Genomic DNA, 19,429 nt, shown 5'->3' with positions numbered 1-19,429 from the left:
ACAGAGCGAGAGCGTGAGAGAGCGACTTTCTTGACCTTGACTCATTCCGATCATTCGCTCCCGACCGATTTGTTACTAGGTACCGACGTACCGACTACTGAACTAAAGGACCGAGACCGATTAAGAGCGCTTAAGATGAACTAGTTCCTTTCGTTCCGTGGTGGGATTTCATTCCTTTTAGTTCTTCGGTCCTGACCGACTCAAGCCTACTATTTAAAAATCAGTAACTACTAAGCAAAATAATGTAAATGATAGTATATGATGGGTTATTCCCACTAGTTACCACCAAGTTGTTACCAGTGGTAACTACTGGGAATCTTTTTCCCACCTTTTACCAGTGGTAACTACTGAGAATTTTCGTGTAGACGCAGCCCGCAGCTATATTCATTGGCTGTTTGCGTTTTTCTTAGTGGATACATGTTATTAAAAAGTAAAATACAATATAGTAATAATTTCCCGTCCGCTAAAACACGACAATAATGGTTTGAATTTTTTTAATTTGAGTTTGACCATATCGAAGAACTTCCCGTACTATTTTTGCTACAATAAGGTGAACATTTCCGAGCATATTGGAGTTTTTTTTAAATTATGATGCTAAAAAGGAGCAAACCTCAGCATGTGCTGCAGCAGGCTTACCTACTACAACGATGGTTTTCAGGCCGACCCTTCGTACAATACGAATTCGCTTGCTGCTTGTCGGAAACTGTATGGCTAAGACTATTTTAGTTTATGTAGAAAATAATATAGGTATGTATATATGTTTATGTTTGTGGATATATATACCTAATACTACTGTTAATATAACGTTTCAGAGCAATCTAGGCGTAGGCTAGTAACTACGTTTGTATGGAGAACCGAGCCTGCTGCGGACTCTTAGAATGAGAACGTAAATCAATTGTATGGTGGCGGCTATTTATATTGATTGTGACATTAGATTGACTAGTATAGGTAAGTAATTAATCTAAACGCCACGACGCAACAAACGCCGCGTAAGATCTTTAATTAATGCATTTTTTAAGTTGTTTCAATGTTCAATGCTCATTGTAAATGAGTTATTAATTGTATGAACTACAATCAATCTTTTTACTCTTTGTTTAGCTGAGTAGATGACACAATGCATCATGTGGCCATTGTTTGCCTGAAGTTGAACATAAGCTGCCGTCCATTAATTACGCGAGGTGTTCTCGGTGGATGGGGGTTTGGGGGTCAAGCCGAACATCACCAAATATAACGTGGAGGAGAAAGGGGTCTCGCCAAATATCACGATTTTTTTTGGAAAATTCGAGAAAATTAAAGTTAAAATATGTTTCTAGACTTGAATATGGTAAAATTTGACGTAACCTTGCAAATATTACTCGTAACAAAAATAATAATTATTATTTTAATAAATCCAACGCATTCACATATGGTTCTGGGGTCTATGCCAGAAGCAGATTTGGGGGAGGTATTTTATATTTAGTTGTAGTTGCAGTTTTAGTTTGGTTACTTAGATTTTAATGTTTAGTTTAAGTTATTAATTATATCTTCTTTTTGTTTGTGTATTTTATTTACTTTTCATTGATTATTTAATAAACGCATTCATACTTAATATATAAATATATCTCACGTGAGATTAGAGGGAGAGATCTAGGAAAATCTCAGGACATCTCAACAGAGGGGTAACGGAGGCAAAAATCCTCAAAACACTTCACGTAATTAATGGACGCCCCCTAGATTGTAGCTATATTAATAGCACCAAGACACCTCTAGGTGTTGGAATGACCTAATAAAATCAGTCCCACTATTACGGGTAATTATATACCTACTTATATCGGATAATAACTTAACTAAGCCCATCTGTCTTATTATGTCTCGCCTTGACGCACGCGATATCATATATCTACCGGGTGGGGCCTGTAACAGACCCAATAAATTAAACTGTAGACTATACTCCTCAAATTGACCAACATTTGTTCAGCGACTTTTAAAAATAACTTGTTTTCATTTTTAGTGCACTTAAAGTACTCCTCAAATTGACCAACATTTGTTCAGCGACTTTTAAAAATAACTTGTTTTCATTTTTAGTACACTTTAAAGTACGCCTCAAATTGACCAACATTTGTTCAGCGACTTTTAAAAATAACTTGTTTTTATTTTTAGTACACTTTAAAGTACGCCTCAAATTGACCAACATTTGTTCAGCGACTTTTAAAAATAACTTGTTTTTATTTTTAGTACACTTTAAAGTACGCCTCAAAATGACCAACATTTGTTCAACGACTTTTAAAAATAACTTGTTTTTATTTTTAGTACACTTTAAAGTACGCCTCAAATTGACCAACATATGTTCAGCCACTTTTAAAAATAACTTGTTTTTTTAGTACACCTTAAAGTTTATTCTAAGACGCAATTTATTGCGAATTTTTTTATGTTTAAAGCGTGACAACTTGACAAGCAATGTCAATTACAACATTAATGATAGAGTACATTGAATTTTTTAAAAGTTATCGAACAAAATTGTCATCGTTTGAGTAGTGTAATCTATGTTTTATTTATTTGCTCGTGTTACAGGCTCCAACCTGTATAAATCGTCACGTTTGATAATAGACGCTGAGCCACTTAGCAGTGAAAACTACAGTTCGTGTCATCTACGATGGAATTAAAAGAGGTTTAACGCAAAAATGTAATTTTCACCACACCAACTGGTAAAGGCCCTCTTGATTTTTCAAAAACGATTGAGTAAGTTGCATTTTATCCACATGTGGGGCAAAATAATCATAAAAGTAAAGATGCAAATTTTGAGTTGTTTCCCTTATGTTATCTAATTGACTTTTAAATTATAATTTTGAACGATAATTTTTGTACTGCTTTCATTTTGATTTGATTTGATTTCTTTGGTATTTCATAGTTAGTAGTTTTCTCGCGTTGGTGTAGTGAAAAATGTTGTTTCACTCGGAGGCAAAGTATGTTTAACCCTCGTGCCTTGAAACCTTCGCAACGCTCAAGATTCCACTTCGCGCACCACTCGCTACGCCCTTGGTTCAATTTTGGAATCTTTCGCTTGCTCGGGTATCAACGAGCGGTTAAACAACAACTTTGGCCCCTTGTAAAACAAATAACTGAACATATTGAATTTATACACGATTTTATCACGGGCAAATACCATGAAATTCAACCCAAACTTAAAAAGGTTAAAATTGCCTCGAAATAAATAATCACGAAAACATGACAAATTGAGTAATAATGTGAACGGGAACTTTCTAAGTGGAAACTTGTATGAGAATTTCCAGGACTTGAACAATAACTATATTAGCAAGCATATACTGACGTGTTGAGCACATCCAGGAACAGCACTGGAGGGTTATCCAGAAGTCCCAGCTGTGGACAGTTGTTTCCGTATCTTTTCCGAACCAGATAAACCCAGATCTTCCAGCACTTCTTACAAGGTTTTAGAATATAGTTACTGGGTGTGGTGGGTTCATCCAGGAACAGTTCTGTAGGGTTATTCGAAGTTCCAGAAGCCCCAGGTCTTCCAGAACTTGAACAAGGACTGTGGACTCTTCCAGAAACAGTACTGGAGAGTTATACAGACGTCCAAAAGTTTCTGAAGTCCTGGTCTTCCAGAATTTCAACAATGACTATGTTAACAAGGTGTCATATACTTACGTGGTGGGCTCGTCTAGAAACAGTACTGGAAGGTTATCTAGACATCCAGCAGTTTCAGACTGTCTATCTCTACCAGATCTTGAAGAAAAACTATGGTGAACAAGGTAGCATATACTTACGTGGTGGGGTAATCTAGAAACAGTATTGAAGGATTATTCCAGAAGTCCCTGGACTTCCAGAACTTGAACAAGAACTGTTAAACAAGGTAGCATATACTTACGTGGTGGGCTCATCTAGGAACAGTACTGGTGGGTTATCCAGAAGTTCAAGCGCGATGGACAGCCGCTTCCGCTGCCCGCCTGACAGGTTACCGCACCGCGTCTTCTCCGTGCCAGACAAACCCAGGTCCTCCAGCACTTCACTTATCTGTTGAAAATAACTCAATTAGACATAAACCGTCTTTAAATTGCGGATCTTTGGCTTTAGCTTAGCTTTGGCCCCCCCTAGTCTCAAAAGGCCTGCCGCACATAATTTGAACCTTAAATAATAATTTGAAATTTTGAAACCAAAGCAATGCTACTTTTATTTATGTTATGAATCAAATATCAAACATTTATTCAGCAAATAGGCCACAGCACTCTTACATGTAAATTTTTACAAACAATAAAAATGACAAAATACAATAAAATTACAAATATGGAATCGATGAAATAATATAATATATACTTTATTAGAGATGTATACTGTCTCTAAATGTCAAATTACACAAAAAATTAAAACAACAAATACTAAAATTCTTTAGAAATGTATAAGTCTCTAAGTCAGAGATTTTTTTTTTATTTTTTAGTGTCAGAGTTAAAATATATATATATAAAAAACATTATATTATCCTTAGAGATGTAGAAGGTCTCCAAGACTTGAATTCTTATATAAATAATTAAAAGACAAGAAATTAAATCAGACAAGAGTCGAATGAAGTGTCTCACGTTAACGCCACTCAAGTTTATGATGAATGATTGCTAATCTAATGTGCATCTCCCTTATACACGTAATATACTTGTCTTATTTGTACGAATATAACCGACAAGCGCTGTGATCAATATCAAAATTAGTTAAATTCATACAGTTCAAATAGCTAACTACGGTGGTAGCACCCGTTGACCGGCCCCTTGCAAAAGTGCCCGGCGACCGTATAGAACTAATAAGCGCTTAAGTCGGCCATGACTGAAAGTGACTTTACTTGGATGCTAAATATTTATGAGTATCACTCATGGACGTGAATCATTTAAGTGACAATTAGTGACAATGTCCTATAATTAGTACTTTTGCATGTCTTCATTTGTACTATTGAAGGTCGAAATTATTACAACTGTCGGGAAATCGTGGGACTTCTGACCTTAAGTTTCTGGGTCAAGTTGCTTTATAAGCCTAGTCTTAACAATTTAGTAATCGCTGATTGGTTCAGACGTTCGACCTTCTTAGCCTGGGGTCGCAGAATTGAATCCAGAGTCCACATCAGACTTATGCGTCACAGGAGTTAGTTAGTGCTGCTGAGCATTTTTCCGCATGTCAACAACCATTGTTGTATTGAGTTAAATGAATAAATATTATAGGGCATTATTACACAAATTGACTAAGTCCCACAGTAAGCTCAATAAGGCTTGTGTTGTAGGTACTTAGACAACGATATAAATAATATATAATTATAAATACTTAAATACATACTCGTAGAAAACACCCATGACTCAGAAACAAATATCCGTGTTCGTCACACAAATATATGCTCTTACCAAGATTTGAACCCGGGACCATCAGCTTCATAGGCAGGGTAACTAGGCCAGACCGGTCGTCAAAGAACCAGTTCAGTATCAGTTGTGAAAGAACCTATGTGGCCTATACCTACACAAGATTTTTTTTCTCTATCTTTATCTCCACTGTGACTAGCGAATAGAAAAAGGTCAGAAACTTACCACAGTCAGCTTCAGTTTATCGGTCATGTTGCCCAGTTTCATGTCGGCTGCAAACTTCATCAGCTCCTCGACCGTGAACAGCGGGCTGATACGGTCATCCTGTAAAATTATACATCCAAAATTTATTGCTATGTGGTATCCATTACAAATACAGATACCACATTTTTACAACTTTTGATTTTTAGTATTAGAATTGGGTGAAAGACTTTACTAAGTCCGAACATTGGATGGAGATATATCTAGGAACCTATGTTAACGGCGCCAACCATGGAACATTTAAGAGAAAAATTGGAGTATTTTTGATATTTCACTGACATCTGTAAAATTCCTACCGCTTTATGCGTTAAAAGTTAAATGTCCAAGTCGTCCTCTATGTTTTCTATGTATTTAATGAAAGCGAATGCAGTTGGTTTCAATATTATTAACCAATTAAAACTATGTTTTTTTGCTCCAGACATGGGATGTATGGCGTCATTAGTTTTCAAACTAACAAATATCCATGAATAATTAAACTTAAACAGCTCTTTGGCTCTTGTTTATGGTAAAATGTTGTAAGCGTTTATAAACTGATGATAAATACTTGTTTTACAGGATTTGTCTATACCATCCCATTATTGGTGCCTATTCTATTATAGGGGTGTTTACTATATACTGTCAAAATGTTGGGGAGACAAACTCTCCCCACTTTTCCAAACCAATCCAATCCATTCATTACAGTTGGATACCGTCCAACACGTATGAGTACCGCGCTCGTACCAGTGACCGCTAGCAGATGCTGATACCTGCCCGGATCGTGTCCGATATCTATCCGTGTCGTGTCCGATATTTATCCGTATCGAGTCCATACCTAAAGAATGTACACTGACTTGTTTCTATAGTGATTCAAAGTGCGCAGTGACCGCTGATGAGTTCCCTGCTGGCAGACACTGTTGCCCACTCGTACCGTGTCCGATACCTATCCGTGCCGTGTCCGATACCTATCCGTACCTGAAGGATATACGCGGACTTGCTTCTATAGTGCTTCAATGCTCGCAGTGACCGTTGGTGGGTACCCAACTGGCAGATATTGTTGCCCGCCCGGATCGTTCCCGTCACGCCTTCCATACTGAAACGTTTAAGGAAGTGCTTAAGCTTTTAGGGTTTATAGTCTATCATTAGATGTCGATATGCGTCTCCCTAAGACGTGCAAACAAAAAATGAAGCAATTGAAAAATTCGCACGCTTCTGGTAAGCTTCGATGTCTCAGTTGGTTAAGAGCGATCGGACTAGAGTGTGCAGTGTCCCGAAAGGTCGCGGTCTTGCCCGAAGCGGTGAATTTTTCCGTTTTTGATTTAATTAAAAAAATTAATCGTTAGGTTACTTACTTATTTACTTAGTCCGTTGGCTCAGTGGGAAAATGAAATTTGGGCTACGACACAAGACAGCGCCACTTTTCTCGGTCCTGCGCTACTTTACGCCAACAGACACGGAGTTCGCGCAGGTCCGCCTCCATCATCTTTAGTGACACCTGGAGCGTCCAAGTGAACCTCCATCTGCTAGGCGGCCCAGGTAATCGTTAGGTTAGGTTGAAGTTTATCTGATGTTACTTACGAGAAGCCAGTGAGCGCGTTCATCCGAGACGACTTGCCCGCGCCGGAGGCTCCCATGATGGCCGTCAGCTGACCGGAGCGGAAAAGTTAGAGACAGATACTGGCATCATCACGTCGTCAGGCGCGACTGTCACAGATAATGATATTGACTTACGAGAAGCCAGTGAGCGCGTTCATCAGAGACAACTTGCCCGTACCGGAGGGCCCGATGATGGCCGTCAGCTGACTGGAGCGGAACAGTTAAATACAGATACTGTCATCATCACGTTGTCAGGGTTGAATGCCACAGATAGTGTTATTGACTTACGAGAAGCCAGTGAGCGCGTTCATCAGAGACGACTTGCCGGCGCCGGAGGGCCCCATGATGGCCGTCAGCTGCCCAGAACGGAACAGGCCGGAGATGTTCTTCAGAATGGTCTTCGTTCCTGAAAGTAAACAAACGGTTTTTTAGCATGAGTAAGCGGCTTAATAGAGCCTAGCTTAATGACGACCGGCTTGGCCTAGTGGGTAGTGACCCTGCCTACGAAGCTGATGGTCCCGGGTTCAAATCCTGGTAAGGGCATTTATTCGTGTGACGAGCATGGATATTTGTTCCTGAGTCATGGGTGTTTTCTATGTATTTAAGTATTTATAAATATTTATATATTATATATATCGTTGTCTAAGTACCCTCAACACAAGCCTTATTGAGCTTACTGTGGGACTTAGTCAATTTGTGTAATAATGTCCTATAATATTTATTTATTTATTTATTTATGAGCGGGTGCAGAGCCGTTCTAGAGCATGTAGTCGCACAAATAAAAAAATCTGATTTTTGACATTTTTAACATAGAAGAGAAAACGTTTCTCTGTTTCTAAATATTTTTCATTCTCCGTGATTTTTTAGTATGGTATTGACACAATGAAAAATTAGGTTTATAGGTGCTACTTTTTTTCAAAATTTTCAAAACATTTTTTTTTTTTCAAAAAAATCGAAACCTGTTAACCTAAAATATATTATGTTGAACCGATCGACATCAAAATCAAAGTGATTTGTTAAGATTTAGTAAGTAGAAACCGTTTTCTCCCGAAATGGAATTTCATAGAAAAATTACCGTTACTTCGTTAGATTTAAAAAGCTATTTTTCTCTCTTAACATGAAAATGTCAGTAGCTTCTACTGGTTCATAGCAGTCATAATAATCGTATTCATAAAACTACATTTCGTTTAATTAAACACAACTTTGTTGCAATTGGCCAACGATGGCCATAAGATGGTCGCGCTTTTATCGTTTCCTAACCGTCTATAGTATAGATCGTTACAATCGTTCACGCTCCGTAGCGTATCGTAGCTATCTCTCTCTATCACTCTTCAATATTAGTGCGACTGTGATAGTTGCGTTTCGTTCGCCACGGAGCGTGAACGATATGCACGCTGGCTACGCGGGCAGGGGTCACCAAATGGTGGACATCATTGTGAAGATCATTGACCCAACACCGTGAAACGAAATATTTTTTTTTTTTCTATTACTGATTTGTTTTATTGAATCTATAATTATTAGTTGTAAAATTGTATTTTATTTTGACTTGTAAGATGTACCTTTATTTTACCAATAAAATTCTGTATTCTGACCGCGGTCGGAATCGGAATCCGGACCGCCGAACTATTATTATTTTACTTATTTAATAAACTCAAGTTGAAGCAGACCGCAATGGTTATTATAAAAACCGGACTCCTGAATAAACTAATTGGTAACCCCTCTTATAGATTTTATGATATGATTTTTACCCCTAAGACCCTAATCTGTTAAACAAAAGCCAATGTTTATTTTGTGCAAGCGGTCAGCTCCCGCGTAAGCTTGTAAAAACAACAATTTCGTTTAATAAGCAACTGTACCCTGTAGGGCTAAGATGGTCGGCTCTTTATCATTTGTCGCCATGCCTGTCACGTTCTAACAACTATATAAGCTCGAAAGAGACGGGTATAGTGACAAGTGATAAAAATGGAACCATGATGCCACCGCTGATAGTATAAAGGTTCAAATCTATGTAAGAGCTCATAAGATAACAATTTTCTGGTAATGTAGGACGATCGACTACCTCAATGTAGGCGAGCGCTCATATTATTACATAGATTTGAACCTTAATACTATCACGATACAGTTGCTTTTTAAAGGAGTGGAGGAGGAGGAGAGGAGGAAATTTGTTTGCCACGTGGCTAATACGTGAGCTGAACACTCGCATAAAAGAAACAATGGCTTTTGTTTAACAGATTAGGGTCTGAGGCCTAAAAATCATACTACAACATGTAAGTGCAACGAAGTTTAATAACTATACGCCTCTGACTAGAGCTCAGAAATGACCCTACGGAAATTGTGACGCGCACGGCTCAACCTATGGACCTGTACAGCGCACATGTTGACAACGTCAAATACCTAGTGTAAAGCCGCGCAAAAGGTTTGACTTATTAAAAAATCTGTACCCCTAGTGTAAATTTATTCGATAGCGTGACGTGCGTTGCATTGCGTTGCGCTGGCATTTTGAGTTTCCAAAACGTTCCGCTTGGCGCGCTATTTCCAAATCCCATACAAAATGAGATTTAACGCAAACGCGTACGTCACGTCACGCTATTGAATAAATTTACTCTAGGGGTTCTGATGTGACCCAAACAAAACTTTTATTGACGAATCACTAGTTTTTTGATAGCGGGAAATTGTGTATTGGATAATATTCGAAGCTGCGAACCGGGTACATTTATGGAGAAGAAATAAATTTTAGTAATAAGTGTCAGTCATATGGACCGTTTTTCAACGTCAAACACGTACTGAGAGCTTCTTTTATATATATATTCAGTCGCTGTGTAAATGCAAGAGTAAAGCATGACACGATAGACGCTAAAAGTTTAACCATCATACCCTTCCAGCAGGTTTCCTTGCAATCTGGTTAACATCTAGGTAAGGACGTGTTGGCCAACGTGGGGTTTGCGAAATGTAGAAGTTATAGCCCTTTCCGCTAGGCCGAACTTAGTACCCACGTTTTTATAACCGATTACGAAAAAGCGAAAAGGGAAGGTTATGTTTATGTTTTAAGAGATACGTACATACCACGTGATTGGTGTTTGACGATCCTTTTGTGAAATTCTTATTATTAAGTTTGAGATATCTATAATTTTTTTTTTTTTTTAAGAACAATAATAACTGCATCAATAAATTGCTCTGATATTTAGATTAAGATGTTTGTAAAATTTGACGATTTAAAAGTGCTTGTTGCTAGGCCTATTTGAATAAAGAATATATTGATTTGAATTGAATTGATCGTCTATACAAATAAACGTTTTTCCACTTCAAAATATGTTCCATTCTCCATGATTTTTTAATATGTTATTGACACAATGAAAAACTAGGTTTTTAGGTTTTCCTTTTATTTTTCAAAATTTGCAATATAAAAAAGAATGTTTTTTTTTTCAGCGAAACCTAGAATATATTATACTGAAGCGATCGACATGAAACCCAAAGTGATTTGTTAAGATTTACTTAGTGGAAAAGGTTTTCTCCAGAAATGGAATTTCATAGAAAATGTACCGTTATTTCGCTAGGGTCGCAAAGCTATTCTTCCCTTTTATCGGTCTATGTAAAGCTTGACCGGTTATACAGCGCGTATTTTTGATACGACCACATAATCAAAGGGCAGTTGTTTAGGCTGTAATGAATGAATGAATAATTTTTATTACATGTAACACATGGACACATATTTTTATTAGTAGAACTTACAAACTAAGGGGTTAGTAGATACAGCAAACACTAATTTAAAATAAAACAACACTGATGGGGGAATGCAATCCCTCACAGGGCGACAAGTAGGGACAGTCAACCCTATCCGCTATCATTCGTAGGATGCTGTTGGAACTGCCACGCACCCGGCGCACCAGGGATGCAGCGCGTGAACGCATGGTAGTATAAAACAGTCCACGCGCGCCGTCACGAACATCCCCGATGCGCTACAGAAACGGGGCAGCCCCATCAGCACCCGGAACGCATTGTTGTACTGGACCCTAAGGGCCCCGTATGCCCGTTGCGTATACTGTGCCCACAAATTGCAAGTGTAGAGGGAAGTGCAAAATGCCCTAAACAGTGTGACTTTAACCTCTTTTGAGCACCTTGCAAATCTGCGGGCGATCATATTCGCCCGGACCGACAGGGCCCTTCGTTCCCTCTCCATATCCAGGTCGTCCTTGAGGTCGGTCGCGAGATCATGGCCTAGGTACTTAAAATGGTCCACTCTATCTATGGGGGTAACATAGAGGCAAATAGCAGGAACATCCATTGTCTTCTTGCGACCGCACTCAAACACCATGAACTGACTCTTGGTTGCGTTATATTTAAGACCATGATTAACACACTTTCATAGGTTTTATAAAAATTTGACTTTTATTTTTTCATACAAAATAATTCAGCAGGCAATGTATCACTAATTTGTTTTAACTCAAAACGTGTCATTATCATTAATGACGCGACGTCACAACTGTCACAAGTGACCATGATGTACGAAATACATTGCCGCTCGAAAAAAAAAAAATTATGCTCGTGTAGTGAAGATTAAATTAAAAAAATCTTTCAGAATTGTTTTATATCACTAAAACCTACGTCTAGTTTAAGTTTGAGGTTATATCAAAAATACACACTGTATATGATCACGCGCCATATTGCGGAATTTTATTGGAACTAATTTTTTCATATTAAACTGAACTGTCACCTACATGAGAATAACAGCGCCCTCTTAAGTCAGTGTGACATTTTTAATGACAGAATATGATGTCCTAACAGCTTCTATTTTACTAACCAAAATTGTACCATATTCTTGAAAATAAGTTATTAAAATTGAATTTTATGCTATTTAAGAGTCTCACTTGAAATTGAATTTTATACTATAAAAATCCCATGAACCCGCCGCCAAGCGCACCCATGCAATCGAAGTTGGGTCGATCCTCAACAACCTCATTCCCCTGGCTATGCATATTCGCAAATTCCCAGGAGATTCCGCTAAGCTATTTTAGTTGTGGACTGTAGACACGGGTAACACAGTCACCAAAAATGAGTAAGTAAGTAAATTTTTTGTTGCACCAATAATAATACATTTATGTAAAACTACATGGAAATGAGAAGCTAATATCATAGGAATTTCCGAATAAGGGTAAGAGAGCTGTGAAATTTAAAATTAAAAGAATATGAATATTATTTTCAATTTAAATTCCAAATGGCATGTAAGGTCAAAGTCGATATTTAGGTCAAACCATAATAATCTCATTCAATATGTAATAACACCACTAGAGTAAAAAGGATAGACATATGTAAAAACAATAATGCAAGAGTGAGATAGCGCCTTAGGAATGAAATCACTTCCAATATGTCGTTGTTTCAATAACCAAGTTCATACATATGTATGGCCAGGGAAATGAGATTTTTCAAGAATGACCCAGTAACGCTCTCATTTCAAATGACACGCTGGCATTAACATTTATATAACATGTAGGTACCTATATCTGGTATTGGTATTATTGCTAAAAATTGTAATACAAAGAAACTCTAGGTCCATAGGGTCCCAGCGCGCACAAGTTTATAAGCACTGGTTGACGTAACTGGTGGCCGAAGAGCTGGCAGCTTCCTCGCACAACACCATACGTTACCACGAGGAAGCCGCCAGCTCAATGCGATCCAACGAGGAAATAATATGAATAATAATATAATAAATTTCTTTATTTCAGACTTTTGTTGTCCATAGACTTATCAGTATTACACGAACTTACAACTATGTTAGTAACAATACAAAATGTGAATTAAAATTAAACTTGTACTTATAAATATTACATCGCCTTAAATTTGACGACCGGTCTGGCCTAGTGGGTAGTGACCCTGCCTATGAAGCCGATGGTCCCGGGTTCAAATCCTGGTAAGGACATTTATTCGTGTGTTGAGCATATGGATATTTGTTCCTGAGTCATGGGTGTTTTCTATGTATTTAAGTATTTATAAATATTTATATATTATATATATCGTTGTCTAAGTACCCTCAACACAAGCCTTATTGAGCTTACTGTGGGACTTAGTCAATTTGTGTAATAATGTCCTATAATATTTATTTATTTATTTACTTAAATGCCAGCAGCATCCTTGGTACAATGCCTCAAGAGCCTATTTCAGATTTAAGCTAGTTATTAATCCTCTGTATATATCCATTATGTATATTGTTTTTGTAAACAAAAAAACTAGATCGAACAGAAGTTTTGTTTGCAAATTTCCATTATACTGCGTGGCCCGACATGTACTTGGTCAGTTTTTTATACCCGTGCAACAAATACCTCCTAGTAGAAAATACAATTATATCGTAAATTGTAAATTATAATATTCTTATGAATAATGAAAAACAAAGGTCTTAATGGCGTACAAACTCATTAAAATTATGCAATTATGTTTAAATGTATTATAATAAATAAACCTATCTTATATACATTTATATTTATATGTTTCATAATATTAAATTACAATATAAATTATTTTAACCTATTATGAATTTATATTATAATTCTCGAACAACTATTGATTATATAGGGTTAAATTAAATCACCTGCAATAATTTCAATACGATAGGTCAAACTGAGCAATTTTCATTATTGGACCAACCCCGAAAAAGCGAAAAAATGGACTCTCCCATACATTTTGGCTGGCTAATATTGATATTTTGTATAGGAGAATCAATTTTGTATAGGAGAATCAATTTTTTTCGCTCTGTAGTAAACATTGCTCAATGTGACCTTTATATTCGCCTCGTAAATTATTGCAGGTGACAAAATTTACACTGTATACAAAAAATATCATCCAAAATAGCATGGATATTTTTTCCTGAGTCATGAGTGTTTTCTATGTATTTAAGTACTTATAAATATTTATATATTATATATATCGTTGTCTAAGTACCCTCAACACAAGCCTTATTGAGCTTACGGTGGGACTTGGTCAATTTGTGTAATAATGTCCTATAATATTTATTTATTTATTGCAAAAAAACAATCTATCCATACTTAATATTAATGCCATCGGCTGATAATTGATGTCAGCATGTTAAAATGTAAATGATTACCATTACACTTTATCTAGGCGTTATATTATAGACATTATAGTTGTCTCTCAAATAAGGAAACTTGTATGGGGAATCAACAAAAAGCAGATTGGATAAAAAATACCCAAAATTACTAATTCCACGCAGACGAAGCCGCGGGCAAAAGCTAGTAATAAAATAAATTATTATGGAAAAATGTCATTATGGCTATAAATATATAATTACTACGCGACAATTAAACGTAGAATCCGCATAATTGTTTGTTCAGAGATGAGAAACCCACGGCACGAAATCATGCGGAGTAGCATTTTGTACCTTTGGCGTTGAAACTCTAGCTCCATGGGGTTCTATCGCGCACCAGTTTTTTGCGGAAATCGCGAAGCGTCTGGTTGACGTAACTGGAGACCGAAGAGCTGGCGGCTTCCTCGCACAACTTATCAGCATTACGATACAACGAGGAAATGCCGCCAGCATCCCTGGTAATATGCCTGATAGACCTATTTTAGATTTAAGCTAATAGTTATTAATTTAGTTTAATATTTGTACAGTTACTGTAATACCTCTGTTTATATATATAATGAATGAATATATATATTAAATGAATTTTATTTGGTTATTAGATAAAGCCCTTTAAAATACCGAAAGCGGATGAAAATTTTTAGTGCTATTTTGTAGTGCATATTTGTATTCCGCCCGTATGCACGCGACTCTCAAAACTAAGAACTTGTATGCCTCTCAGCATACGATTAGCCTTACGGATGTCTTACACAGGTATCTGTACCCCTAGTGTAAATAATTTCGATTTCGAAACGTGACGAACGCGTTTGCGTTTAGTCTCATTTTGTATGTGATATGTGATTTAGAAAGAGCGCGCCAAGCGGGACGTTTTGGAAACTCAAAATCCTATACAAAATGAAACTTAACGCAAACGCGTTCGTCACGTTATGATGTCGATTAAATTTACACTAGGGGTACTGATAAAACACACTATAATTATTTACTATTGCGCTTAGCTTTCTTCTCAATGGTTTTTGACTACTGTCCTTTAGCCGTCATTATAAAGTGTCCTCTAAAGGCGCCCACAGATTACCAGTTCGCCGGACGATATCGGCCTGTCATGTCAGGTATTCGCAAAAGCTGACAAACGCGAATAACTGACAGGCCGATATCGACCGGCGAACTGGTAATCAGTGGCCGCCTTTACAGATGTTAACAAGAGACTATTAATTCTCAGAGGTATTTTATAGTGCACTTAATTACGTTAATAACAGCGTTCGTTAGTGTTTTCCCTGACGGTTTTTCCTTTACTCTAAGTGGACTACCTTGTTCTAGTCATCATCGCTCTATATATAGCTTATTGTACATGGGAATTTTGGCTACAGCGCGCAGCGTGCGTGAACTATAGGTATTAAAACTGTCAATAAATGAATTTAAAATGAAATTATTTCAGTGGCTAAAGGAAAAAACATTTTATTCGATCAGACTTTTAAATAATTGACACTTGACGTTAGGTACTAAGAAATGTGACTTTTATTTATTATAATGTATTAAAATTTAGTTTTATTGACGAACATACCCAATAAACATATTAGGCTAGGTCATCCATGTTTTAGGATTCATACATTGAACGCGAGGAAAATACCAACTTTGAAATACCAAACAAATCAAATCCAAAAAATATCATTTTAAAGGCAATTCTACCAGCTAACATAAGGAAACAACTCAGAATTTGCATCTGACTACTTTGCCCCACATGTGGATAAAATGCATCTTTCTCATTCGTTTTTTAACAATCAAGAGGGCCTTTACCAGTTGGTGTGGTGAAAATACTTTAACATGTTGTTTCATCTGCTGTTTTTGATGCGAACTGTACTTACACCTACTTCTGGGTACAGCTTGTAAATACCTACTTAACTGTTCTAATAGTTCATGTTCAGAGGCTTAACGATGGCACAAACTGATAAAACCCCTATGGTGGCAAAGACAATTAAATAATAAAGATATTCCATCACACAATTCACGTGTAAAGTTCGCTGCCGCGCACGCAGAGTGGTCTCGGGCCAATAAAGTGTCTAATCTATCTATATCATTCAAGACTGTGTCCAGCGGTGGCAGCATGGTTCCATATTTATCACTTGTCACTATGCCCGTCACTTTCGCGCTTACATACTTGTTAGAACGTGACAGGCATGGTGACAAATGATAAAGATCCGACCATCTTAGCCCTACAGTGTTGGTTAAAACTCGACTAAGGTTAAGAGTCCTTTGAGTCCTCTGCTTTGAAACTCAACTCGGTTATTCAGACTCACATATTAACACTAACCTCGAGTTCTTTTCAATTTGTTAGAGACTCGAGTCTTTTGTAGGGACTTGCGTCCTTTTCAGAGAACTCTCAATTTTTTGTTTGCAAAATTTCGAAATGCTTTGTCTTTAAGTAATAAGTTAGTTATAGCACACAAAAAATACAATAACGCAAAATTTCTTTACTTTTATTTAGGTTCAACAACCTATGAAATTGTTGACGGAGTCTTTATTCGGAGGCTCGAGTCCTTTTGAGCTCTCTTAATAAAGACTCAATAAATGACTCGCCTCGGGACTTAAAAGACTCGGAAGTTTTTTAAGCGCCGTAACCGGCGGACTATCCGCGCCGTGTCCAAGATCACCGCCTTCTGCATCTGACCCTTGATCCAACCACCTAGCGAGGGTCTCTCTAGGTGTTGGTCGAGACTCTTCGCTATGAAACCGTTCGCTGAATTATTATTATTATTAATTAAAAAATATATATATTTATTTGTGGTCGTATCCAATACCCGATATCGGACCGGACAGTGTGAAAACGATCTAACATTAACCTATCTCTGGTTGTGACAACAGGCAAACATTATCACAGCCATCTCACGAATTGCGCACAACGCAGAACTGTCGTAGCGGCATCATTATGTGCTTGACTCATGTGTTTACATTCACAAGGACGATCATTCTGTAAATATAAATATTGGACTAATCCGTGCCTCGCTTGTGAACAGAAGTGGCTTTTAAACATTGAAAAATTGACCTTGATTTGATTTGATCGAAGCGAAACGAAACGAAACGAAACGAGCGAGCGAAGTTCTTAGGGCTCCTCTACACGATGGCCCATCGTAGGCCAGTCTAATGAACGCAGCTATGCACTGGAATGAGATAGCAATATCATTTGCTCCCTCTAACGCATAAATGCGTCCCTTGGACTGGCCTACGCTGGGCCATCGTGTAGAGGAGCCATTACATTTAAATGGGGCACGCGGCTAGGCTAGGGGGACCGGCATTTCAATGTTTTAAGCTGAACTATCAGAGGATAGTTTGATGGACAATAACTTAAATAAATACGTTCTAATTTAAATGTAATTGGGTAAACGTGTAGTTAAGAGGCTGTCAATACCTAAAGCGCGCACACTGTCTATTTGTATCAGAGTAAATGAGATAGCACTGTCGCATGTTACTGGGCCTGGGCACTAATAATAAGAAAAATATTTAAATTAAAAAAAGTCGATTATTAGTGTAATATTTTACTCTATAGCGGTTTAGATATAAATGTTTTGAAATTGTGATTTTAATTGCAGACCCATAAGTCAAAACAACAAAGACATAAAACCGTTTAATTGTGTTTTTAAGACCATTCTTTGCAATTATTTTCTATCGAGCCGATTTCGTTCAATCATGTATCGAGTACAACTACGGTCTTTGAAATATAATTAATATGAACATATATTTTTCTTACTTGACTAAAACAAATAGTCTTTCTTAAAAAACTGTTTAAGTAACATCAATTTCAAGGACATTGGGTGTCATGTCAAGATCATTATATTTTAGACCTTAAATTATGACCAGGTTCGATCAAGGGGTTATGTGGCTTAAATCATTGCTAGTATCGGTACTGTCAATGTACTTAATAATATATTGCGCAAATTGGTTGTCAGTACGTAATTTCGACTTTTTGCTAGTTATATTTTCTTCTCCATTTGAATTTTAGTACCTAAATCAGGGGTCGCCAAATGGCGGACCGCGGTCCGCATCCGGACCGCCGACCCATTTTGTGCGGACCGCGAGAACACAGCAACTTTTGCACTACAGAGTACGTAATTTAAAATAAAAATGTATCCCCCGCATTATCTTGTTGACGTCAATTTGAAAACGGCCGGGCGAAGTCACTAGCTAAGATAGTCTAGATAGTCCGCAACAAAAAATGTCATTTTTCTCATTGATATGTAAAAAAATACCTTTGTTATTTCTGTAATTACATTTGTTTAATAAATATTTTTTCTATAAAAAGTTGTGCGGACCGCGATGGTCATTTCATTTTTTCTTAAAACAGACCCCGAGCGAAACTAATTGGTGACCCCTGACCTAAATTATAACATACATAAGCATGGTCTACAACACTTGGTAAACTTGTATGTTAACATACCGTTTAGTTAAGTCCGTTTATTTTATGTATGTTTTAGTGAGAGCGTTTAAGGAAGTAAGTGTTCATCTCTATATTGTTTGTACCTAACAATGTTACCTATTATCCTGTCGCATACTTCTGTTGTTTCTCCAATAAAAAGAAAAAAAAACAAGATCCTAGAAGACCAAAAAGCTATTTGTGAGGAAGAAAGATTACGGCTTAAGTAAGTAAATATTCTTTATTGCACCAACAATTATACATTTTACATACATGTAAAACTACAAATGAATTTTAAAGGAAAATAGAACCAGGTAACAACAGGCGTTCTTATCGCTAAAAAGCGATCTCTTCCAGACAACCTTTAGGTAGCAGGAAATTTAGAACTCATACAAAAGTCAACAGGTAGTGCAAGGAGCTAAATATGGAGACTATTAAACACGAACACACATACTATATACTTATATAAGTAATAAAACAATACCTAATATACCAATAAATATACAATATAAAATATTAATATACAAAAACAAATACTTAAATACATAGAAAACCATAACTCAGGAACAAATATCTGTGGCTCATCACACACATACATGTCCTTCCCGGGATTCGAACCCAGGACCATCATGCATCAGCTTCATAGGCAGGGCCACTACCCACTAGGCCAGACCGGTCGTCAAACTTAAAACAAAGTACATAGTAAAATACGATTAAATTAAGATATATTCATAAAAAAGATAAGATCCCTTGCATATGCAGTTATGTAAATAA

At 37.0% G+C, this 19,429-nt stretch overlaps 1 protein-coding gene across 3 annotated transcripts in view; it reads right to left on the bottom strand.

Moving 5' to 3' along the window:
- LOC133515571 (ATP-binding cassette sub-family G member 1) overlaps positions 1 to 19,429 on the bottom strand; it is a 121,240-nt gene that overhangs the window by 11,542 nt on the left and 90,269 nt on the right. Inside the window, exons 2-5 of one of the 3 annotated variants that reach the window (XM_061848136.1) lie at positions 7,452 to 7,569; positions 6,543 to 6,660; positions 5,556 to 5,654; positions 3,866 to 4,011 (exon numbers count right to left, since the gene is read on the bottom strand). In XM_061848136.1, the coding sequence (XP_061704120.1) occupies positions 3,866 to 4,011; positions 5,556 to 5,654; positions 6,543 to 6,660; positions 7,452 to 7,569 (481 nt within the window). Of the gene's footprint in view, positions 1 to 3,865; positions 4,012 to 5,555; positions 5,655 to 6,542; positions 6,661 to 7,145; positions 7,244 to 7,298; positions 7,351 to 7,451; positions 7,570 to 19,429 lie in introns of those variants that run through there. The other 2 variants (XM_061848138.1, XM_061848137.1) reach the window with 2 other exon arrangements.

Source organism: Cydia pomonella, chromosome 2 (genome assembly GCF_033807575.1).
Source record: "Cydia pomonella isolate Wapato2018A chromosome 2, ilCydPomo1, whole genome shotgun sequence".
NCBI classification, from domain to species: domain Eukaryota; kingdom Metazoa; phylum Arthropoda; class Insecta; order Lepidoptera; family Tortricidae; genus Cydia; species Cydia pomonella.
This window is presented reverse-complemented; position numbering and strand designations above follow the sequence as displayed.